Below are 26,139 nucleotides of genomic sequence, written 5' to 3' on the forward strand. Positions count from 1 at the left end.
GGGACTGTTGGCACCATCTCCGTTTCAGCCCCTGGAAACCACGATAAAAGGAGATTGAGTGACTTGTTCAATAAGTGGCGGAGCCGGCTCCTGCCTGCTTCGACCACCACACCCACTGGTGACTGCACCGGGTTTTCTTTCCAGAGACAACACTTGCCCACTCTGATCTGAGCACATCATCTGAACTAGAAGCCAATGAGTCACACATGAGATGCCTGCTTTTGAGAAGGGCATCTGAGATTCTGCTTCCCTGGTGGCTCAGCTGGTAAAGAACCTGCTTGCCAATACAGGAGATGCAAGAGACTCAGGTTCGATCCCTGGGTCAGGCAGGTCCCCTGGAGAAGGACATGGCAACCCACTCCAGTATTCTTGCCTGGAAAATTCCATGGACAGAGGAGCCTGGCGGGCTTTGGTCCATGGGATCACAAAGAGTCAGACCCAACTGAATGGGTGCCCACACATACACACACACATTCTGAGATTCCAGGCTTAAAAACACCCAGATATCTCTCTTGGGCTGCTCATTCATTGATTCAATGAAGGGTTGGTGTGTGGCCTTGCATTCTTATTGGGAGAAGGAAACATGAAAGCATAAATTAAAAAAACATGCAATTACAAAGGAAGCTATAACAGTGACTGGTGCTTCTCTGATTGAGCAGCTAAGAGGGGTGTCTGGAGAGTGGTCTACCTGGCCAGAAAGAGCCAGCCAGACGAAGTAGGGGGGAGAGTCCCAACCGGGAGCCAGTTGTGCTCCAGGTGCAGCCCTGGAATGGTATTCATCGGTCTCAGTTCAGTTCAGTCGCTCAGTCGTGTCTGACTCTTTGTGACCCCATGAACCGCAGCATGCCAGGCCTCACTGTCCATCGGTCTAGTATTTAAAATTAACACACTTAGTGGTTTCAAGGTGGCCTCTTAGGGTCTGACTCAATTCCCTGCATCACACAGGGGAACTGATCACTTAAAAGCTTGGTTGGTACCTTAATTGGAAGTGGAGCTAGACCATTTCCAATTGCAGTTGCTGGGTTGTGTGGGTATGCAGTGACATTTACTCTCCCACGCCATCCACAGGCAGGTGTTGGAGCACCGGCAGTGTGTAACATGCCAGGTGCTGGGGGGTTGATGATGTAAGACTAATAGTATATGAGATGATGTGTCCTCTAGAGCTTAGAAACTGACTGGGGAGCTCGGGTTCATATATGTAGAACCTTTAACAAGGAAGACCTGAGCTCTGTAGCCTGCAAGCCTCTTAGAGCTAAGAGATTGGACTGGATACTCAGTAAGAGGTTTACCTCCTCTCCTGTGTGGACAGTGTGTAGGGGGCAGTCAGTGAAGGCCTGTGAGTGGATAGCAGTCCAGAGAGGAAAGAGCCTCGGCAAGCTGGAGGTTCCAGGGCCAACTTAATGAAAGAGGACCCATGGGCTGGGCTTCACAGAGGAGGCAGTATTTGGTTCAGTGACGAGGAACACAGGCCATGCTTTGCTCTGTAAGTCTGTTAACCACAGCGTTCCACCAAAGAGGGTGGTGGTACAAAGCCTGGTGGACATCCTGTGTTTGTCAGACGGAGAATGGGTATAACTGGAAAGCCACAAGGTGGGCTGTCCCTGATCTTATCTGAAGAAGGTGATCAACTGGTCTTCTTGCAAGATCTTTAAGATTATTTCCTTGGATGATGTACCAGGTCAATTTGGTGTGCTGTGTGTGGTATCTTAGAGCTGTAATGCATTGCCTTTTACCACCAGAATAGCAGTCAGAATTCTGCTCCGGGTAGTAGGAGCCTGTTTAGATGTGACAGCAGCAACAGTTGATCTCACCTGTGCACATTCTTCATGTCGGCACCATTCTTCTGCTTCAACAACGATGCATCTAATAATTAACCATAGATAGTAGAGCAAAACGATCAAAAAGTTTTCAGAAGTTCAGATCAATCATGATAATACTGTTACTAGAAATAATGAGAGCACAACTAAGAATTTGTTCATATAAGAAAACTTTAAGGTGGACCCAGTACTAGAATATAAAAAGGTCTTGACAGGCTGAGGAATGAAATGCAGATGATCAGAATTATGTATATAGATCTCACAGTAGTCACCAGAAATCACATGTACAAGTATGGGATTTGAAAAATCTGATATGGAAAAAGTCAGGATTTTAGTAAACTGAATTTAATTTGGGTCAGCTTCTCAAAATGACTGCTCAAAAACCAGAAAAATCTAGAGAAGGAAGGTGATAGACCCTGAAGGGACAAGGTGGGACGTGGAGTGGGCGGCCAGGTGAGAAGCACTTTAAGGAACTGGGACACTTAGCCTGGAGCAGAGAAGACTCTGGAATGACAGGTAACTGCTTTTGATAATGGAAAAGCCATGAGATTCAGGTAAATTATACATATCTGTTTGGTATCAAGAAGTGCCAGCGTCAGAGCTGCCTGGCAGGAGCTTCAGGGAAAGCAGTCTTGGTATCACGAAGAACTGCCCCGTGGTCAGAACCCCCAAGACAAGATGGGCAGTGGGGAGGGCACACCAGGTGGAGCGAAGGCTGTGAGGTGAGGTGAACCAGGAGGCGATGTGTAAGGCCCCTTGGACTGAGGCAGCAGTTTTTGTGATGCTGGGAAAAGCAAGAAACAGATGACTTCCAAGTGGGAAAAAAATCTACCTGTTTATTAGGGGAAAGAAAGGAAAAATGAAAGTTCACAAAAGTGAAAATGTGCTCCATGTAATTACTTAGGTTCTCATAAAATTATTGTGTTTATTATATTAAACTTAGGGGTTGACTGCATTTAGGCCAACATTTCTGATTTAATTTGTTTCAGAACTTGTAGGGATTTTGTTTTAATGGCAAACAAGTTGTTGTTTAGTCGCTAAGTTGTGTCCGACTCTTTGCGACCCCCATGGACTGTAGCCCACCAGGCTCCTCTGTCCATGGGATTTCCCAGGCAAGAACGAAGGGGATTGCCATTTCCTTTTCCAGAGGATCAAACCCTTGTCTTCTGCATTGGCAGGCGGATTCTTTAGGACTGTGTCATCTAGGAAAGCCCAGCAAATAAATAGGAGCAGCTATATTTTCTGAGCCCTTGCTATGTAGCAGGTTTTGTGCTAACTTGTTAGGTTGTTAACTTACTCTACTTTTCTAGTTCCTGTGGGGCTAGGTATTACAGACGAAGTGACTGAGTCTCAGAGAAGTTAGGTAACCTACCTAAAGTCACACAGTGAGAAGCAACAGAGCCTGGAGGTTTCACACCCCGGCCCCTGATTCCACCCCCTTATCTCCATGCCTTGTGTACACTGAAGGATCTCAACATTCTGCAAGTTCTTGTGTGCATGTGGAGAGGAAGGAAGGGTATATTTTGGCTGGGTACATATCAGAAAAGGTCTTACAAGGGAGGTGGCCTGCATTTCGTGCATCTAGGTGTCTGATCTCCAAGGGCAAGGAAAGATGAGGGGACGTCTACAGTGTAGGAGGAGTAACTGGTCACTGTGGCCCAGACTCCCAAGTACCTGGGAGGAGGAGGAGAGCTCACCTCTGTTTAATGCAGCCCTGCCAGGAAAACCTCAGAGGAGAGTTATCCTGGGAGATGAAGAATAGCAAACACAATCTGATTGTATTTGAAAGCTATTGTATATGTGGTGTTTGAACCAACTGACAGTAAGAGACAGAATTTCCAGCAAGGCTACCTGCAGTCCTTCTCGGCACGAGGTATAGAGTAACCCTGGCATTCCAGGCCTTTCATGGACTAGAAAGGTCAGGAACAATTTCTCTGAAACACTTGAAGGTCTTACATCCAGGTCTGCTGCTGAGGAGGCCAGTTCCACCCTCCGCCTCCTCTCCTCCCGCCTCCTTTATAGAGAAGCTCCCTTAGGAGGGTGCCTCAGTACATTCAAGGAGGGGCGCCTGGAGAGCAGAGCCTGGAGGCAGAGGAGCATCTCAGAAAGGAAGTGCTCCCTGTCCGTCTGGACCAAAGAGGGCTGCTCCCTGGGGCTTGTCTGGATTTCACCTACACCCCTTCATTTTAGAAGCTGCCTTTTCTGAATGTTATAGGCTTTTTAGCAGCTTTTCAGAGAACTCTGCTTGGAGGAGATGTCTGCTTGGCTCCTGGGCCTGTAGCTCTCAAGAAAGGGTTGGTCTGTAAGTCAACCTCAACATCCAGAAAGCCAAAGAAAATCCACTCTTTCAGGGAATGCTTTAAAAAATAAAATTAGGTTCAGCTTGTTTCTGTACTCTTTAATAGAAAGAACCTGTTCTCCTGGTATCATAAACATGTTCAATAAGCACATGAGAACCTGCTCCTTTTTTCTCTTTGACCTGGGTCTCTGTGAGTGCTTTTTGCAGCCTCCAGAGGGACTCGTGCCAGTACCGGTGCTGCTGTTGCCTGTGGCTCCAGGAATAGGCAATAGTTTATCATTGTGTAATAAACTCAGTAAAAGAGAGAGCATCTCCACTGTTGTATTAATAACTCCTGCTTACCACCGAGCCTTAGAAATCATCACTCCTTTCCCCCTAGAATTTTAAGATACATTTTTCTCCATTTGTTTCACAAGTGAAGATTGGCAGGCTTCTGTTCTGTGGGAGCTGTTAAAAGGCAGAAGGAAAGGGATGTGAGGGACAGCAGCGCTGCACACATAAGCCATTTGATTTAAAGGCTCAGTACAGATTTTTAAAAAATCATTAGGAAACAAGCTGCCTGTGTGGGTTTTAAAAAATACCAGTCAGCTTATTCAGAGGTCGAATTATGTAATTTTCTAATCTCTTACATCTCTCAGATGCCATGTTCACCATCAAACCATTTTGATAACCTGAGCCAATAGCTTCCAGGAGAAATTAACAAGTTAATTTAAGTCAACATTTTTTTAAACTGCAGGTCATGGTTTATTAGTGTCTGTAAAATCAGTTTAGTGGGTCACAGCCTTGCATTAAGAAAAAGAGAAACACATAAAGAATATCCTTGTTTTTCTAGCAACATGAATGCTCTCTGGTCCTGTTGTTTGAATGTGTATATTTATACATATGATCATCTATATGTATGTATCAGGTGACCATGCAAAATGTATTTCTTACTAGGAGTTGTGATCAAAAAAGTCTGAAAGCCACTTACGTTCCCTGAGGATGTGGATGTACTAGCTCCCTGATGTCTGTCCTCGAGTAGTCAATGTTCTTAATAGGTAGCTCGTCTTCCTATCAGTAATCCCTGTTGACGCAAATAATCAATAAACAATCTATAATAAGGGATAGAAGAGAGTTTTATCCAAGCCACACTGAGGACCATAGCCCAGGAGACACCCTCTTAGTAGCTCTGAGGAACTAGTCTGGAAGAACCATGGTTTTCAGCACCATGCTTTTTATATCTCATCAGAGTAAAGAACATATACCAACATGACAGGGCTATATCCCTTCAAGGTTTCAAAAGAGATATAGATTAGCACAAAGTGGACATTCTTTTGGGTATTGTTGTTTTTTTTCCTGGCCAAGCAACACAGCTTATGGGATCTTACTTCCCTGACCCAGGACTGAACCCTGGCCCCAGCACTGAAAGCAGAGTCCTAACCACTGGACCTCCAGTGAATTCCCTGGATACTGCATTCTTTTTTTAGTGGTTAAAGCAGATGTACAATGGATGATAAACAGGTCGTAAGACAGGCTGTTCTAGTTAACATAAACTTCAGGCCAAATTATGTACAAGTTGGAATGACTTACCCTTACCTCAATATGTGAAATTTTTCTTCTGTCATCCTAAATGCCAATTCTGCCCTCAGCCTAATACCATGTTATGGTCTCCTATAATCTGCCACATTTTTAATTACTGTTGCTGATACATATACCTCAACTTCTTCCTCTCTTATTCAGGAAATAATTTTGATGATTTATTGTCATTTTGCTTCAGCTCCATCTCTTCATTCTTTCTGGAGTTAGTTCTCCACTGATGTCCAGTAGCGTATTGGGTACCTGTCAACCAGGGGAGTTCATCTTTCAGTGTCCTATCTTTTTGCCTTTTCATACTGTTCAGTGATCAATGCAAAGAAATAGAGGAAAACAATAGAATGGGAAATACTAGAGATTGCTTCAAGAAAATTAGAGATACCAAGGGAACTTTTCATGCAAAGATGGGCACAAATGGTATGGACCTAACAGAAACAGAAGACATTAAGAAGAGGTAGCAAGAATACACAGAAGAACTATACAAAAAAGATCTTCATAAACCAGATAGTCACTATGGTGTGATCACTCACCTAGAGTCAGACATCCTGGAATGCGAAGTGGGCCTTCCGAAGCATCACTATGAACAAAGCTAGTGGAGGTGATGGAATTCTAGTTGAGCTATTTCAAATCCTAAAAGATGATGCTGTGAAAGTGCTGCACTCAATATGACAGCAACTTTGGAAACTCAGCAGTGGCCACAGGACTGGAAAAGGTCCGTTTTCGTTCCAGTCCCAAAGAAACGCAATGCCAAAGAATGCTCAAACTACTGCACAATTGCACTCATCTCACACACTAGCAAAGTAATGCTCAAAGTTCTCCAAGCCAGGCTTCATCAGTACATGATCCATGAACTTCCAGATATTCAAGCTGGATTTAGAAAAGGCAGAGGAACCAGAGATCAAATTGCCAACATCTGTTGGATCATCGAAAAGGCAAGAGAGTTCCAGAAAAACATCTACTTCTGCTTTATTGACTATGCCAAAGCCTTTGACTGTGTGGATCACAACAAACTGTGGAAAATTCTGAAAGAGATGGGAATACCAGACCACCTGACCTGCCTCTTGAGAAACCTGTATGCAGGTCAGGAAGCAACAGTTAGAACTGGACATGGAACAACAGACTGGTTCCAAATAGGAAAAGGAGTACATCAAGGCTGTATATTGTCACCCTGCTTATTTAACTTATATGCAGAGTACATCATGAGACATGCTGGACTGGATGAAGCACAAGCTGGAATCAAGGTTGCCGGGAAAAATATCAATAACCTCAGACATGCAGATGACACCACCCTTGTGGCAGAAAGCGAAGAACTAAAGAGCCTCTTGATGAAGGTGAAAGAGGAGAGTGAAAAAGTTGGCTTGAAACTCAACATTCAGAAAACTAAGATCATGCCATCTGGTCCTGTCACTTCATGGCAATAGATGGGGAAACAATGGAAACAGTGACAGACTTTATTTTAGGGGGCTCTAAAATCACTGCATATGGTGACTGTAGCCATGAAATTTAAAGACACTTGCACCTTGGAAGAAAAGCTATGACCAACCTAGACAGCATATTAAAAATCAGGGACATTACTTTGTCAACAAAGGTCCATCTAGTCAAATATATGGTTTTTCCAGTAGTCATGTACGGATGTGAGAATTGGACTATAAAGAAAGCTGAGCGCTGAAGAATTGATGCTTTTGAACTGTGGTATTGGAGAAGACTCTTGAGAGTCTTGGACAGCAGGGAGATCCACCCAGTCCATCCTAAAGGAAATTAGTCCTGAATACTCATTGGAAGGACTGATGCTGAAGGCGAAATTCCAAATACTTTGGCCACCTGATGCGAAAAGACCCTGATGCTGGGAAAGATTGAAGGCAGGAGGAGAATGAGACGACAGAGGATGAGATGGTTGGATGGCATCACCGACTCAATGGACATGAATTTGAGTAAACTCTGGGAGTTGGTGATGGACAGGGAGGCCTGGCATGCTGCAGTCCATGGGGTTGCAAAGAGGCAACATGACTGAGCAACTGAACTGAACTGTCATTTTACTTTAAAAGCTTATTATTTTGACTATGGGCTTTGCCCTTCAGAACTACAGAAGGACACATTCACCATGACTGACTTCACCTTCCTGATAGAATGAACTGAACCTTTTGTCATTAAGAAATATCACTCTTCATCTCTGGTAATACCCTTTCCATAAACTCCACTTTGTAGGACTGTAGCATATCAATGGGCTTCCCTGGTGCCTCAGACAGACAGTAAAGAATTCACCTGCAATGCAGGAGACCCAGGTTTGATCCCTGAGTCAAAAGATCCCCTGGAGAAGGGAATGGCAATCCATTCCAGTACTCTTGCCTGAAAAATTCCATGGACAGAGGATCCTGGCAAGTTATAGTCCATGGAGTCGCAAAGAGTCAGACATGATTGAGTGACTAGCACACACACAGCGTAGCCATACAACTGTTGTTTTATTTTTATTTGTACAGTGTGTCTTTTCATATATAATGTGTGTGTACATAATTGTATTAGATATAAATTTTGTGTGTATTTAGGCAGGTATCTTTATATTTCTGTAGCTTTATATTTTACATTACATCTCTTTTTAATGGGGTATAGTTGACTTCTTTCTGTTTTTAAATCTAGACTAAAAATTGTTCACCTTAATTGAAATACATAGTCTTTTTATAGTTACTGTAATAATTTTTGAGTTTAAATCTACCATCCTGTTTCTTTCTTGTTTTTTGCATTTCTTTTTTCCACCTTCCTTTTTTTTCTTCTGCAGTGCCATGTTTTGGATTGATTAGCAGTTTTACCACCCTTTCCTCCCCTTGTTTTGGCTTGTTAACTGTTTCTTTTCATGCACTGGAGTGGCTACCCAGAGCTGTGGGTTCCGTGTGCTTTCTGTTAAAGGCCAGGCAGTGAACACTTCACAACACAACAGAGGCATAAAGTCTCTGTTGTTTATTCTTCTTTATCTTCTGTTGCAACCCTTTAAAATTATAAGGCTTGTTATTAGCTTGCAGACCATGCAAAAAATAGGCCACTGACTGGATTTGGTCTGCAGGCCATGATTTTGGCAATCCCTGGCTTAAAGTCTAATATAAATTAGTGCTTTTACCACTTCTCAGGTGATGTGAGGACCTTAGAAGAATCAGCTTTGTTTACTGACTTCCTGAAATGTGTGGAATCATTGTCATATATTTTAACTCTCTATATATCATCATCTCCATAAACATTATTAATATTCTATAGAGTTAATACTCATTTGTGTTTCCCACATATTTACATCTTCTACTGTCTTTCATTCCTTCCTGTACCTCAGGGCTTCCGTGAGATCATTTTTCTTTATCTCCTTTAGTGCAGGTTTGCCAGGGAAAAGTTTTTATTGTTTGAAAGTGCCATAATTTTTTACATTTTTAAATTGACATTGTTGAAATACTGCTTACATTCAATAAAAGGAACTCACTTTCAGTATGCAGTTTGATGAGTCTTGACAGTTTTATATACCTGTGGAACCACTATTACTCTAAAAATCTATCCTAAAAGTTCCCTTGTACCTCATCCCAATTAATCCCCCACCCTAGCCCCCAGGCGCGAACAAACATTGATCTGCTTTTTCTCATACATTAGATTTATCTTTTCTAGAGCTTCAGATAAGTAGAAGAGATACTGTGTTCTTTTGTGTCTGAGACTGGGCTTCCCTGGTGGCTTAGACAGTAAAGTGTCTGCCTATAATGTGGGAGACCTGGGTGCAATCCCTGGATCAGGAGGATCTCCTGGAGAAGGAAAGGGCAACCCCATCCGGACACTTTGTGTCCGAAGAGTAGAAGGTGGTGTGGCAGGTGCATATTGAACCTTATCAGAAACTTCCCAGCTCTTTCCCAAAGTGACTCGCCCTTGGTAATCTTAGATCTTTTCACAATATCCACTGTTTCTTATGTATTTATTTCTTATGTTCCAATCTCATCTCTTTTGCTTAATTTTGAGTGTTTTTTCTTCTGACCCATCTTCCATTTCTTTCTTCAGTATTGTCTGATCTGCTGTTCTGCCCATCTGTTGAATTTTTAAATTCAGTATATTGTATTATTATTAAGTTTTTGAGGTTCCAGAGTTTCCAGTTCTCAGCCCGAGTTTTCCATCCTGTCCATTAATTCCATGAACATGCTAAGTAAAATTATTGCGACGTTGGTGTCTGATGTCACCATTATCAGAATCCTCTATCCGTCTCTTTCTCTTCTCAGTTGTTTTTCTTGGTTTTAAGCATATAAATGCCTGTTTTAGGGGTTTTTTTGGAGATACAGTTGATTTACAATATTGTTTTCAGATGTACAATATAGCGATTCAAAATTATTATAGATTATATTCCATTTATAGTTATTATAAATGCTTGGTTATTATAAATGCTTGGTTGCAAATTGAAAATAGAGGGCTTTCCCTGGTGGTCCAGGGGTAAAGAACCCACCTTGCAATGCAGGGGGCTTGGATTCAATCCCTGGTCAGGGAACTAAGATCCAATATGCTGCTGAGCAACCAAGCCAGCACTCGGCAACTGCTGAGCCTGAGCACCATAACCAGAGAATCTGTGTGCTGCAATGAAAGATCCCAATGCAGCCTAATTAATTATTTTTTAAAAAAGAAAGAAAGTGGAAGTTGTACAGAGATTTAGGTTGATCTGAGACTACAAGGTCTGCATTATTTCTAGTTCATCCTATGCACCCAGATCCAAGCCTGGGTTTTTTGTTTTTTTTGTTTGTTTTTTTACCAGAGCTCCATCTCCTTGGCCAGCCCTCAGTTTTTGTTCTCTAGCCTGTGAGTCCGCCAAGCTCAGCTCAGGCTCTCTGCCTCTCAAGAGTTGCCAGGCGCCTCCGGGACACATGGAGCCCCAAGTATCAGCTTAAGCCTGGGGCTTCCCCCTCTCAGGTTCTGGCCTCACAATTCTGCACAGCTTTGCCAGTCTTCTATTCCCTTCAAAAAGATTTTCACACACATACACACAGCACGTCTGGTTGTTCTCAGTGGGTGAATGGTCTGAGTCACCTCATCTACCATTGTCAGAAAGATGACGTCATCTAAACCCTAAGAGAATAATTGAATCGCATGCCCCAGGCTTTGCAGATGTAATTTAGGGCCTAGCTGACTCAGCTATGAGAGAGCGTCCCAGTGACTGCACAGTCGAGTGTCTATGAGTGAGTGCTGAGAGCTGAGTGCAGTGTGTCCACAGGCTTTCTGCATTTAAACAAGTACAGTTCCATTTCCAACCAGGCTTTCTTACTGCGTGTTTCTCACTCTCTTTCTCCTGACTACTCATATGTAGTCCTGCAGTCCAGTTAAAGGGGAACTTCTGTAAAACAGCAAACTATTCAGGCTGTAAACAAACCATGTCACGTTTTATAAGCTGCAGGTTTCATGCATACCGAAATAGACTTGGATGATCATCACTTGAAATCTATGACTGGTTAGGGAAAAAAAGCACTGAGTAATAAGAAATACAGATAATATTAGAGTGCTGAATTGTACACAATTTAAAATAAAGAGATATCAGAAAGGAATATTATAGAGACATGGCTTGGTCTGGTTCAGCAAAATGCCAGCATGTGAAGAAATATGTCACAAAATGTGCTATCTAGGGCAGAAGTTCCTAACCTTCATTTATGTCAAGTAGTTTTCTTCTCCTGTTCAGCTGAGTTTTTAGAATGATTTGAGGTCATGTATGTGTGTATCTGGTTTCAATATGGCATTAATTGATTGAGAAAATGTACCTGTACACATATTGAGGGACTCCTGATGATGTCGTGAGTGCTGTCTCTTACCCCACACATTGAGATCCCTGGTCTCATGTATCTGACTTTGTCTAACCAAGCATCTGACCAGTGTGTACTGACCTGGATATTCAAAAGAATTGTTTTAAAAAGAAATTGCAAAAAATAAAAATAAAAAAAATAAAAAGAAATTGCTGGGTTCTCTCCCTATTTTCTTAGTTCCAGAACATTTCTAAGTAATGAATTATATGCATCAAGAAAACGGTTTAGGTGAAGGTTCTCTGCACCATCATTTACATAAAGCCATTTAAACACACTTATGGTATATCCTACTTTATTTGAACTGAATATGAGATAATGTAAATTCATAAAATCATGCAGTTTCCAAATATTTTCTCTTTTCAGGAAACTTGCTTAGCTTCCCTCTTATTAAAAAAAAGTTTCAGGGACTTCCCTGGTGGTCCAGTGGTTAGGACTCCACACTAAGAATGCAGGGTCGCAGATTCAATCTTTGGTCAGGGAATTAAGATCCCATTTGCTGCATGGTGCAGCCAAAAAATTTAAAAAAAAATTTTTTTTAACTTTCATTTTTCTTTATTATGCAAGCAGTGTGTTTTTAGCATATGTATTATTGAATACAGATAAGCAAAATAAAATCATCCATAATTTCCACCATGTCAAGATAATCATTGTTACTGGTTTGATGCAGACCTTCCCAGACTTTTTTCCTAAGCATATAGGTGGATGTTTTTAAGACATGTAAACATTTTAGAAATGTGGCAACTCTTTTCATATTGTTATTTCAGTACAATTAAGGTTATTTGATTTTGTACATTAAGAGATATCTGGAGGAATGGGCACCAGAATGTTTCTGTTGGTCCTTTGATCGTGAAATTTGGAGTGATCTTTGTGTTATCACTTGAGTGTGTTTAGTAAGTTTGTGTCATTTTCTTGGAAACCATAGCTTTTCACTTAGTGTTTTATTTTCACAGAGCTGTGATCATCCAGCAGGGATCCATCCACTCGCTCATCAAATATGAATGGGGCACCTGTTATGCATTAAACGCTGTGCACTGAGCACTGGGTTAGCACGAGGAAGCACGTGGGCCTGCCGGCCAAGAGCCCTGAACCTAGTGGGAGATGTAGCCTGTGTACCAGCTGTCATCCATGGATTCTGTGGGGGCCTCAGGGCAGAACCAGAAAGCGGGGTGTTGCGGCGGGGGGCCTTGGCAGAAATGAGGGACGAGGCAGAATGTCAGAATTGCTCCAATCTCCTGAGCCAAGAAGGCAGAGGGGTGTCTGCGCAGGTCCAGGGGCATGTGGGCTATTTGAGGAGGACAGGTTCCATGTTGCTGGACTTTGGCGTGTTGGGGAGAGAGAAAGCTGGGGAGACATAGAAAGGAACCCACAGAAGCAGAGTCCTGACATCTACCCCAGACCACACTGCTGGCCGGTTGATGGGGGCAGACATGGAGACAAGGGACACAAGCTTACTGAGGAGAAGCACAGAGGGAGACAAGGAAGCAGTGGCCATGAGGCTGGGCTGCTAAGCATGGGCCGCCTGGGGAAGCCCCACATCTCAGCCCCAGGGCGGTCAGCTGGAAACCAGTCTGACAGCTGAGACAGCTTCACTCCGTAGCTGGGCAGTGTCCCCGGATATGCTCCCCTGCTGAGCAGCCAGCCTCTCTTGGGGGTCTGGGCAGTGGTTCTCCATGTCAGCCACACAACCTCATGGAGTTTGGGGAGCTGCTGGCCAAGTGTGAGCAGCTGTTCTTAAGCAGGGAAGTAACATGAGTCAGATGTGTGGGCTGTGAGCTCGTGCATGTGCTCAGCACTCCACCAGAATCTACGAGGAGACTGATTTATATCGAGGAAAGTAAGTCATTGCCCACAAGGAATTTATTACCTAGTTACACAGATAATCAACATGCATGGAGCAACGGTGAATAAATAAGAAAAGTAAGTGATCGACAGGCTGCCAGAGGAATCCCAAGGGAGATGCTATTGCAACGGACCTGAGCACAGGCTGTCATGGTCAGGATGTCTTCATGGACAGGGAGGTTGGGCTTTGCTTGTGAAGACTGAACCAGAACCAACCCAAGGCAGGTGGGAGGCTATTCCAAGTGGGCAAATGAAAGGAGACCAAGTTTGATGTTTTTGTCCAACTGTGAGGTTATGGACCTGACCAGAGGGAACTAGTTTCAAAGTTTAATGTGTCAAACTGATGGCATTGAAGCCAACTGGGAATTTTCTACCTAACTCCAATAACAGTGGTTTCACCCTTGCTCCTTGGAGACCTCACAGTGGCCATCTAGGGAGGCACAGGCCGCTAAGAAGCTAGTGGCTCCCAGTCCTCATCCTTCCAGCCATCGGAACTCCACTTTCCTTAATTGAAAGCAAGATTTTGTTGAAGTAGAGGGAACTAAAATGCCATTTGGAACACTGCAGCAGTAAGCAGAGAACCCTGTAGATTTTTGAATAAAGTTATACTAAGGGCCGTCACCCTGCCCAGTATGAATAGAATCAAGAAGGCTGTTGAGGATACCTTTGCAGTGGGAGTGATGAGCAAAAGGCAGTGGAAAAGATGCCTTGCAAGAAGCAGGAAACATGAGCTGCACTTGGGGCAGAGATGAGTGGGCCGTGTCTCAGGGTTTGAGCTCTGACAAAAGGGAATCCACGGGGACTCTTGGAGCGAGGACACATACTACAGGGGAGAAGATGGCAGTAATGAGGATGAGCTTGATTTTAGACGTGGTTAAATTTGGGTGTGAAGACAGCAAGCAAAGGGTGAAGGCAGGTACCTTGTGTTGGGTTATTTTGTAAGCTCCATAAGCAGAGTGGCCGTGGCTGGAGTCAGGCTCCAGACAGCGGGCAGTGCTGAAAGCCGTAGGTGAGCCCAGATGTCGGGGGAGGTGAGAATAAATCCAACGCCTGATAGCGGTGATAAGGAGTCTGAGGAGGTGGCATGCATTTTCCAAGAAAGTGTCTGCTACATCTCCTTTTGAAGTGCTATCCACTTTATTTTGGTCCCCATTTTGCATATGAGGTTAGTCTGGGTGACTCAGAGCAGAGGAACAAGACGCCAGAAGTTACCCAGACATGCACAGCTGGGACTAGAGTCGTTTTTCCTCATCTCCCAATTCTATCATCTGTTCCTAAACTATAACTTTAAACTCTTTTTCTTTTAAATTTTAATTAATTAATGTATTAGTTTATTTATGGCCATGCTGGGTGTTTGTTGCTGTGCACAGGCTTTCTCTAGTTGTGAGTAGCGGGAGCTACTCTCTACTTGTGTGGGGGCTTCTCATTGCAGAGCCTAGGTGCACAGTCTTAAGTAGTTATAGCATGCGGACTCAGTAGCTGTGGCACATGGGCTCAGTTGCTCCGAAGCACGTAGGATCCTCCCGGACCAGGGATCGAACCCATGTCCCCTGCCTTATCAGGCAGATTCTTAACCACTGGACCCCAGTGAAGCCCTAAATTATGAAATCTTGTGCTTTTCATGTAAAAGCTAATCTGTGGTTAACACTGTGGGTTTAACTTTTCAAAGAACCACTTTGATTTATTAATGAAATTGGGGGGAGGGTACAGGTGAAAGAAACTTTAGTAACGAAATGTGTCCTGGACTTGATGCTCTGTGCTAGACCTTTCTTCGTGGTCCTGCATTGCTGACCCAGATGGCTTCCAGAGTGGGTTGGGTTTTGCTGTTCTAATTTAGGATCAAATACGGAAAGGAAAACAGGAACAAGTAGTTTCTGAAGTGACTTAATTCTGAATGACATGGAAAGAAAGGGAAGTGGGATTCACTTCCCAGTTGTCATCCATTCCGGGCTGCCGAATGCAGAAGGTAGGTCTCGCAATGATTGGTTGATTGTTAAGTTTGAATGATTCCCAGGTTGTCTGGAATCAGTTGGGCTGATGGCTTGGTCTGTGATTTCATGATGAGCTTAGTGAAAAAACATCAGTAGAATTTTCAGGAGATCTTAGTGGGAGTCTAGTTTTATAATTATCTGCCGGCAATTGTCATAAGGTGAGGGTTTTCAAAACCCACCTAAATGCACACTGACCTCCACCTGACATAGAGTGGCTTCCGCTCCTCCAGTGGCTCAGCTGTGTCATGTCACCTGACTCAAGGGGCACTGTTCACGCCCCTGACATCCTTGGTCTTAGTTTGAAAATAAACCTCAGCAGACCTTCCTTCATCCAAGAACGCTGTCCTGTCTCCACCAGCTGCCAGGGCGAGGAGGCGGGTGAGCAGGGAGAGTGTTGCCACTGCCTCACTGCGGGGTTTTCCTCCTGATCAGCTTTCCTTGGGGGTGTTCTGTGTAATTATGTCAGCATGGTTATTTGTCCCACTTCTTTACTTAATGTTACAAAGCAGTCTTTTCCCCATATCATTAAAATATTCATAAACAACAGTTTACTAACTTGCAGTTATTTCATCGTGGTGGTTCCATAATTAATCATTTCTTTATTATTGGTCACATAGGTAGTTTCTGCCTTTTCACTGTTATAAATAAAACATTGGAAAAATATAACTTGTTTCCACATTCTTCATTTCTGGTTCAAGACTGATTCCTAGGAGCAGACTTACTGAAGAAAGGATACAGACCTGAAGGATTGTGCCACCATACACACCCAAGGTGTTGTATGTGAGTGGCCACAAGCGGAGCGTCACTCAAGAGTGTTGCCTAGTTGTCCATTGGGTTTTGTCTTGCTATGTTCAAATTTCCCTGTGGGGGTGGGGAATTAAGCCCAGGTCCCCTCACATGCCCCACTGGGAGGCCTGGGCTGCAGCCGGCCTGCCTCTCATGTCCTCACCGCTGGCATTTTCAGCCCAGCAATGCTCGCCCTGTGAACTTAAGAGGTAGAATCTAGGCCTGAGTAAGTGTGTTTGATGTTGAACAGGTGAATGTGTGGTGAAGAGCTGGGCCCACAGAGGAGGTCTGGCCTTTGCCCTTGGCTTCTGGGAAGTGACCTGTGTCCAGCCCAAGGGGAGTGTCTTGATTCGAGTACAGGGCCAGTCCACCCAGAGGCTGAGAGTAAGCCTTTGGTGGGCTGCAGGGCTCCAGGGGCTCCCCTGGTCAGAGTTGCTTTACGCCTGTCGTCACACATGAGTGCTGGAGGGGCCACACCTGCTCCTTCTGTGCAGATGGGGAGGGGAAGAAAGTGAAGTGGAAGCTGAACTTTAAGATGTGAGGTTGGACATCCAGGAGTCTCAAAAATCCCCGCAAGGCACAGAGGTCCTCCCAGTATAGCCAAGCCTCCCCCACCCCTGGTCTGATGTGCTGTCTCCTCACTCCTTCTTTTCCTACCACCTCCTGCCTCCATCACCTGTTTCTGTCGCTGTGGCTGTTTTGTGTTTTCTAGGATTCCCGGGCGGCTGAATGACAGGAGGACCCCTCTGGGCGAGCTAAACTGGATCTTCACAGCCATCACGGACACGATCGCGTGGAACGTGCTTCCTCGGGGTGAGGCGCCCGGCCATGGGCTGGTGGGAGGGCTGCTGCCCAGGAGTCAGGAGACTCTGGCCCTGGGATATGAGAGAAGTCAAAAGGGATGACCGTGTTCCTCTCAGTGAAGAAACCTGAGGGGGTGGACAGGAGAGGGCAGGAACCCCAGAGGTTCTTCGAGGATGAAGAGCGTCTAGAGAAGCATCTGCTTTGGCCCTTAGTGTTTTCAGGGCAGATTCAAGGCTCATCTGTCTTCATGGAACATCCGTATTTCTTACAACTGCAGTTGCTACTGTAGTATATGAAGCCTTTGTGTTTTCTGTTGATAGTTGCTTGGGTTCTGCTGTTTGTTCCAGTTACATATGTAACAGATGGAGGTTACTGCCAGTGGAAAATGTGCATGTCAGTCCCAACCTGCTTGTGGCAAATTCTGATAGAAGTAAGTTTGTATATTTGGCTTTAAATGCTGGGCATGAGTCACTGAAGACAAATTCTTATCTTTTCTCTGCCCTCAGATCTCTTCCAAAAGCTCTTCAGACAGGACCTGTTGGTGGCTAGTCTGTTTCGAAATTTTTTATTGGCAGAAAGAATCATGAGGTCATATAACTGCACCCCCGTCAGCAGTCCACGCCTACCCCCCACGTACATGCACGCCATGTGGTAAGTGTTTCTTGCTGGACCAGTGTTAGGTTCTGTAAGGAGCATGCTTTTTCCATTTCTTTCTTTCTTTCTTTTTTTTTTAAATTTGGCTGCATCAGGTCTTAGTTATGGCACATGGGCTTAATTCCTCCACGGTGTGTGGGATCTTCATTCTTCAACCAGGGATCAAACCCACATCCCCTGAACTACCAGGGGAGTCCCTCCCATTTCTGAGATAGTCCAAGTGTAAGGGAATTACCTGAGCAAAATAGGAAGACGTGCCTCCAAGCATGGAGTCCTGGGTCAGGCACTCAGCTCTGCCTGAGTCCCCTGCAGAAGAACAGTTGTCTCTGAGGGTCGTCCAAGGCCGAACGGGACCAGTGCCTGCAGAGGCACTGTGGTTCATGGCTCAGATGGAGAGGGCCCCGGGGTGAGTTTCTGACTCTGTAAGGGTTCGTACTGAGGAAAGAAACTGCCAGCTGAGTTCATGAAGCGTGTCCAAGATTGCTCCAGAGATTGAAAACTGCTGGGTTCATGACCAGGTCATTTGCATGCTTATTTCATACATGCGTGCATGTATACACACATACTCACACACACGAGTGTGATCTCTATGACACTTTTATGTTGATTATAAATTTCCTTCAAAACTGGGTTACTGTTCCTTACACTACTGCTAGTAGTAAGCACAGTATTATAACAATATTAATGGAAATTGTCTTGAATCTAGACATTATATCTGAAGGCGTTTGGTTTCTTCCCGTTTCCATGCTTTTGTGACACAAGCAGAGTTTGAGGACGTACTGAAAAGGGGCAGTAACAAAGGAAAATGAGTCTTAGTTATATCCATCTGGGAGAAACCCTAATGCAAAATATTTTAGAAGAGTAATTCACTTCTATTTAGCCCTAAAAACCACTTTCCTCATACTGGGAAAGATTGAGGGCAGGAGGAAAAGAGGGCAACAAAGGACGAGATGGTTGGATGGCATCACCAACTCAATGGATGTGAGTTTGAGCAAATTCCGGGAGATAGTGAAGGACAGGGAAGCCTGGTGTGCTGTGTAGTCCATGGGGTCACAAAGAGTCAGACATAACTCAGCGACTGAACAACAGCAAAAACCACTTTATGGTGTATTTTCAGGTTCATTTGGAGTGGTGGTTTTTTCTTTTTAAATATGTGCATGACCACTTTCCCCTGACTTTGGAAGCCCCAAGAACCAAGAAGGAGGTGGTACACTCCCCTCCTCTTATCCACTTGAGGAATATCAGAAATTAACATTTTTATGTATGAGATAAATCAAGATGCACTATGCTGCCGAAGCGCCAGACTGTAAACAGAAATCAAGTTAAAACATGCCTCATCCATGTCCTTTGTAAGAGCTTGTAGCATAAACTAGAGAACAAGTTATGAAGAAACAGAGGAACAGGAGTAGACCGCCGCGAAAGAGTCGCTCTGCAGCTGTTTAGATCCTGTGAGAACAGACTGGCAGAACAGCCGATGCAGCTTCCTTCCCTCCATGATTAGAACTAGGAGCGGGAGTGGGGGGAAAAGCCTCTCTAATGCTTAGGATGAATAATTAGAAGACCCACATTTCTGAAAGAGGAAATCCTCAAAACAGCCTTATCCTGTTAAAAAAAGAAAAAGTGATGCCTTAAGTTCTATTACTTTTGAACCAGGTTTTTATAAAATATGTATTATTAAAGAGGAAAGAAAAAGGAAAAAGAGCTAGACAGTGTCAGTGTTGTCAGTGTTGTGTCTAGTCATGGATAGAAAACTATTTAAACCACAGGAAATGGGCCTCACACCAGCCTCCCAGTGTGAAGGGCCTCCTGGGCCACCACGGTCACTTGGGCTACTGGCCAAGCAGATCCCCCAGGAGACAGAAATACAGGATGGACAGAGGGCACCAGCTTTTAGCAAGGAGCAACCTAAGTCCTCCCCTCCACCTTGTTGCCCACCCCGTGGCAAGTCCATGGGACAGTTGTCTCTGTGTGCATGTTTCTCTGGATGTGAAACTGCCTCTTCTAAGGTGTGCTCAGCTGCACAGAGTAATAAACAGCATCTGGTCCTGGAGAAGAGAAGAAGAACCAGAGCCAGAGCTGAGAGCAGACAGAACAGGCAGGGAAGAGGGCAGCAGAAGAAGTGGGCCCGGAGAGGAGGCACCCGGAGAACACAGTACAGAATGGTGACACCTGGGTCTCTTCATCCCCCACGGAGCTTTCTCTAGTGTTGGCCTCTTAGAACATGTCTGAATCCTGGAATTCGCATAAATACTGTTTAATACAAGGTGCAAATCCTAACAGCAGCATCTCATAATCCTGCCCATCTCTCTCATTGATTTCCATGCCCACCTTGAAAACTGAGTATGGCCCTCTCACCTGCAAGTTTAGCTCTCTGTGAACCTCATAAAACAGATCCTCATTTGTATATATTCTTTGTGCAGAGAAATGTGAGCTAATAAAGCAACCCACAGAGGCCCAGATAAACGCAGGGAAAGATCCTCTGGTCTCCCGGGGCATGTGAAATTGCTAGCAGTCATACATGCACCTTTGGGTCTTTCTGCTTATCTGGTTCCAGCCTGCCTGCACACTCCAGGGGCCCTTTGCAGCTGATAAGCTCCCTAGGACATGAGTACAGTCTAGTCCCTCAGGCTGCATGGTCCGCCATCCTGCAAAGCACCGTCTGTAGCCTGAATCCCTCCCCCCTCCCTTTTAGGCAAATTCTGGTTGTTGCATGGTGGGGTCCATGGGAAATGGACTCGGAGGGGGATCAGTGTAGGATGCTGTGAGGGAAGGTTCCTGGGATCACCTCCCTGGATGGGGAGGCAGCCTGACCCCTGACTGTCCAACCTTGACCAGCACATTCCCTACCTGGCAGTCCTGAACCCTGGCATCTCCCACTTCACTCCAGCCCCTGCTGCCCTGTCCACTTTGCATCTGCCCTTCTCAGTTCAGGAGGAGGACTAAGCAGGTTGCTGAGGGGGACTGGTGAAACAGTCAGAGAGGCTTTGACAAGGAAAGCCGTTTGTCAGAATGTTAGCTTTAAGAAGGGAAGCCAGAGGCAACCCTAGTACCTAATAGAACAAGGATGTAATTGAAATACATATACTTGAAAAAATTCAAGCCATCTTAAAATTTTATGAAGATTATTTATTATTATGCAAAATATATGTTAAATGACAAAAACAGAACACCAGACTGTATCAGCAATATAATTACTTCTGTGTTATGCATGGGCAAGAGGGCTAAGTAGAATTATAACAAGATGCTAATGGTGTTAATACTAGGACCAGAGGATTGGAGTGAGAATGCTCTCTTTTAAAAGTTGATAGATATTATTCCTGTAATTAAAAATCTACATGTATATGTTTTAAGCCTTTGAAACACTAAAGCTATTTTTTTTAAATTAAGTCATTAAGGTTGAGATATTCCTTGTCAAAAACAAAAAACTGGAGACAGAAGAATCATTGGGTGCTTCTTTGCATGAAAAAAAAATGTGTAACTAGTAGAACTCCTGAGGGTTAGTACCTGTACTTGATCTCATTTGATATTTGATATTTTTTAAATGTTGTGCAAAGAGCTCATTGAAACCCTAAATTGGAAATCAATTCAGATGCATTTGACTCCATCCTGTGTTTGTTACTATACACGGGATTGCTGCTGCAACACCAGTTGCAGCAATAATTTAATTTAGCATGTAGTTGCACGCTCACTATGCACAGGGCACTGGGAGATCTTGTCAAGATCATTGTAAAGATCATTAAAAAGCCATTCTAGGAAAGGTATGAAATAATGCCTGAGCATTTATTGAATATCAAGCACTGGTGACCCAGCCTGGACACATTGTGTGTTCCCAGGTGGGTATCAAGCCCTTACACACGGCCCTCGTGTCACCACAGACACAGACTCAGGGTTGGACTGTGTGGGTCCTGGTGTCGTGTCCACCACCACTTATGGGAAGGGCCCCATCGGGGTGTGGGCGTGAAGAGAGGGCTTTTCAGAAACATGCAGGTTACAGAGCAGGCTGGTACCCAGAGTATGTTCCCCACTGGGGTGGAAGGAAGGGCCTCAGGCAGTAGGAAATCTCTCTGTCCCTCGTTCGCTTCCGTGGCAGACACTTCACGTCCTCAGGGGGCTTCGAAGGCCACACAGAGAGGGTGGCCTTCAGACCTCAAAATGAAAGGCGGGGGAGTTGTCAAGGAGCGCGGTGGTGTGGCGAGAGCCGGGCTGCATCATGTGCATCATGGAGCCCCAACCGCAGCCAAAAATCTGTATTCTCATCTATTATTTCCTATTTTAAAGTGTTGGTATCTAATATAGCATTTTTAAAAAAACATTCTGAGGGCCAGACTAAATGCTTGGGTACCAGATGCAGCCAGTGGGCTGTCCACTAGGGGCTCTGGGCCAGGCTGGGATGCCCTGAGTTTGAAATTGGGAGTACAGCTTCTTGGTGGCCCAGGGACCCTGAAACGCTTGATAACCATGTGCAGGGCTTAAAAGTGGGGTGGGGCCAGGGTGCTCTGCTCACCCAGGTCTTGGTGTGGCCTGTCCTGCTCTGCATGTCCACAGCCAAAGGTTCTCCAAGTGGGGATCTTTTTCTGAAATCTAATATCATGGCTTCCGATCTTTATATTCTGAGAAATGCCAAATAGGTAAGTCTAAATTAGGTCTTTTCATACAGAAATCAGAGGAGATGAGATTTCACGGGAGGAGAATCACAGGCATATAACACATCCTCCCCCAATGGGGTTCTTCCTAACAGTGCCAGCTTGAGCCTGTAGCCAGATAAATGTTAGTCAAGCCCATTAAAAATGTTGAAAATTATACCATTAACCTACTTTGATCTGGAATCAAATATAAAATCAGGCTTTAGATTGAAGAAGTAACATGCTCGTAGGAGCATGATCATGCAGTGAAAGAGAGAAATGTCGATCAGAACCCAGATGGCAGGTCTCTGAGACATGGCGACCAACCAGAGCAGCCTGCACCCTCTTGGCATGGGGCTTTTCCGTAGGAGCAGCACCACGGCCTGGGTCTCCAGAGGATGAGCCTCCCCACTGATCAGAGGGACAGTGGCTCCTCCTGGAGGGTCATGGCGCTTGGGCTAGGAATTTCACAAGCCCTCCGGTTGGACCGTGCTACCGTGTTGTAGATCTAGGGAGGAGAAAACCACTCAGTGTGGGTGATAACCTTTATTTATTTATGAAATCATTCAGAACTGTCTCATGCCAAGTCAGAGACCACAGATACTTCATATAAACTCCAGGTCAAGCAGCTGCATACGGCATGCAGCCACATCAAGGGACCCTGACTTGCTTAGGATGGATAGACTCCCAGGTGTTTTCCCTCCTCACCTGGAAGTGGACAGAGGTACTGGTTAGAATACTGGTTAGTTGGTAATGCCAGATCCAGTGGCTTTATAAGAATACCGGTTAGGTGGTAATACCAGATCCAGTGGCTTTACAAATGAGAGTTTGTTCCTCTTTCCTGTATAGCCAAGTGGCTCACTTGAGCGACACAGGTCTCCACTCTCCCCAGTGGCTGTGTGTGGCACCTGGTCTACGGAGGCTCGGGGTGTGATCTCTGTCATGGGTAGCAGGCATCCAGCTCACAGTCCTGTCCTTAGGGGAGGTAGGAGAGCTGTGATGCAAAGGCAGGAGCGTGTGAGGCTTGGAAACCAGAAAGGTCATGTTCTCCTGCACTCGGGTTCACCAGCCGCCCCTGAGATCTAGGCTCCTGGACGGTGAAGCATTGCCATGGGCTTTTAGCAGAGCTCATGCAGGTGATGAAACCCTCGACAACAATGCCCACAGCTCTTTCTCCCACCTGGTAAATTGACCAAAGTCTGTTTGTCCCTAGGGAGTGCACAGCCAGGAGTTGGAAAGAGCATTCCTAATAAATAATTTACTGTCTAGTTACTGTGTTCCTTGGGTGGTGATGAAGAGGCTGAATTTTCAGCAGGGGGAGGCAGGGAACAAAGCCTAACAAAAATTGAGGTTAAAACATGAAGTCATATACATTCACACTTTGCTTCAGGCGGGGGGCGCCGATGATGAAATGCTCAGCGCCCGGCTCCTGTTTAATTTTTGATGTGAAGCCATCGGGGAGCCGTTTGCTTTCACTTTCAATTTCAGCAGGTCCTGAAACCTTGCGTTCCTCCACAGTAATAACCTGTGTGTTCCATCCCATTGAGGGAGCCTGGCTGACTGACTGATCGGTGCAGATGGAGCCGGGCGCTCTTGGAAGGCTCTCCTCACGGCCCACTCCTTGGGTGCCTGCCATCTTAGGCCCGTTTCCTGAAAACCCGAGCTCTTGCCTGGATGGCACGTTCTCTAGGCCGTGATTCATCGGCAGCCCACGGCTCAGGGCCCCACTGCTCTGAGCCTCGGGGGCGGGGAGCCCGGGGTCCTCCCTCCGGGAGGTGGGGGGGGTGCAGCTGGCGTGGCTGGTCCCAGGGGCTGTGGGAAGTGCGAACGCAGACACCTCCCAAGTTCCACGCTCGCCTGGGTGCCAGCGGCCCCCCACCACGGCTCAGGGTTTTAAGGACTCGCTTTCCCACTTTCCCTTAGTGAGAATCCCAAATTAAGACTCCAAGTTCGTTTTGATTTTACCCTAGAAAATGTAGCCAGTTTTAACCAACTGAATAGATGCTTAGCAGAGGGTACCTTCGTACTGTTGAAAAGGCCGCCGTGTGCTCAAAGGCTTGATGGGAACTCTGAGGTCCTCAGCCTGACCCTTTCCTTTTGTACAGTCAACAACCACAGGCCCCAAAGAGAGACCGGCTTGCCCAGCGCCAGCCTGCTGCTCTCTCCCGCCCCTGCCCGGGGCTCACGGCAGCCTCACTGCGTGCTGGTAGTCTGTTTGGCCTCTTGGTATCCAGCAGGTCTTCAGTGCTCCCCCACATCCTCCTTCCTCCCCTGTCCTCGGTGTCTTGAACGGAGCCCCTTGTCCCCATCCCCTCTCACTTAGGCAGCTGTGCCCCTGCAGACATGGCCCCTCCTCGCTCCCGGTGAAGCAGGTGAGACACCTCTTTCCTTTCAGGCCAGGAGTCTCCTCTGAGCTGCTTTTCTGGCACAGAAATGTGCAGCTGGCAGAGGACTCGACCCTCCTCAGCGGCTGGACCCAAGTGGGAGCCAGCCCTTAGGAGGTGGCAGGCCAGACACCCCACACTCCTCAGACGATTGTTGCCCAGGGCCTGCTGCAGCTTCGTTGGGTTTTGTTTCACTCCTTGGAGAGGTCTGAGGGCTGTTGGTCTCACCAGGGCAGCCTAGTTTCTGATACTTTGTCTAGGACACCCCAGCAGGGATATTATTAACGGTTTACAATTCTCGCCTCCTGAATTTGAGGAGATGGTTCTGGAAGAAGGCATGGAAGCCTGCTGTACAGAAGGCACAGTTTCCTGGTGCCCCCTACAGTGAAGTGGCTGTATCAAGACCACCAATTGCCCCAGACCCCCCCGCCGCCCACAGCACCTCCCCCATCTGGTGCTCACTTTTCTTCTTCTAACTCCTGAAGTTGAAACTTTTAATTTGATTAAATTCAATGAATCTTCATAGAGCTTAATTACAATAATTGACTTTGCTTCTGTCTTAACAAAGAGTAAGCGGCTCCCTCAACGCCACAGAATAACCATCTCGCCTGCAGGCTGGGCACTTATTGAGCATATGGGAGCTATTTATTGCCCGTACTTTGAGGCACTTTTGATTATCTCCTGATTGCCTCTTAATTAGATTGGAGGGGGGAAGGGCAGGCTTGTGCAGAAGGGGCCAGTCTGGGCAAAAGAAAGATATTCCATATACTCGAAAAAGAGTTTTCTAGCCTTTCTGTTCAACTTCCATTTTGTTTTTCTGGATATTTTCCTTTTTTTGTTCCTATTTTGACCGTTTATGAAGACCCATGAGAAAACCCTCTTGCACACAAACAGGCAGTTATTAGTCTAAATAAACCTAACATGGAATCCTTGTATGTGTCAGGGCATTGTACTAGGAGGAGATTGCCATACCAGAAACAAAACCCCTTGTTCAGACCATCACTTCCAAGAGGAGCACATTTCTAAAAGAAAGGGAGGTCTGAGTCAGAGAATCTTTATATCCTTGGGAATCCACACTCAGATTGAGACCACAGAGAAAGGAAAAGACTTGTTTGTGTCCACTTTAGAGTCAATGTTGGCTGTTTCCGGGAAACAGCAGGCCTCTGTAAATGTCCCTCGATGTCATCCACCTGCTGAGGTCTTCTCAGGACCCTGTGCAGGAGACACAATCATTAGCCCACCTCACAGGTGGTGAAACTGACCCTTGGGAGGTGATGCCATGACCCAGTCAACGTGGCCTTGTCTTGCACATCTTGTAGTGGGTGGAGCCAGGTCCAGCACCACAGGAAGCTGGAAAAGGTGACCAAGCCCAGCCATCGAAGAGGCTGCTGCCTCCCTTCATACAAGGCACCACCCATCTCATCCCCAGTGGTTTGCATTGGACACAGGTTCCCACTACCCACAGAGGGGTGCAGCGGCCACAAGGACAGGGGGCAGTTCTAGCTGTGGGTGGGCCAAGGGAGACCCTTTCTCCCAGCCCCACCTGCCCTGTCTCTGGTGAAGCGCCTCAGCCTGACCA

General features: G+C 45.6%; 1 protein-coding gene across 1 annotated transcript in view; it reads left to right on the forward strand.

Moving 5' to 3' along the window:
- Positions 1-26,139, forward strand: part of RPTOR (regulatory associated protein of MTOR complex 1) — a 329,649-nt gene that overhangs the window by 211,324 nt on the left and 92,186 nt on the right. Inside the window, exons 9-10 of the mRNA XM_055575332.1 lie at positions 16,809-16,909; positions 17,407-17,551. Coding sequence (XP_055431307.1) covers positions 16,809-16,909; positions 17,407-17,551 — 246 coding nt within the window. The remainder of the gene's footprint in view (positions 1-16,808; positions 16,910-17,406; positions 17,552-26,139) is intronic.

Source organism: Bubalus kerabau, chromosome 4 (assembly GCF_029407905.1).
Source record: "Bubalus kerabau isolate K-KA32 ecotype Philippines breed swamp buffalo chromosome 4, PCC_UOA_SB_1v2, whole genome shotgun sequence".
NCBI classification, from domain to species: domain Eukaryota; kingdom Metazoa; phylum Chordata; class Mammalia; order Artiodactyla; family Bovidae; genus Bubalus; species Bubalus kerabau.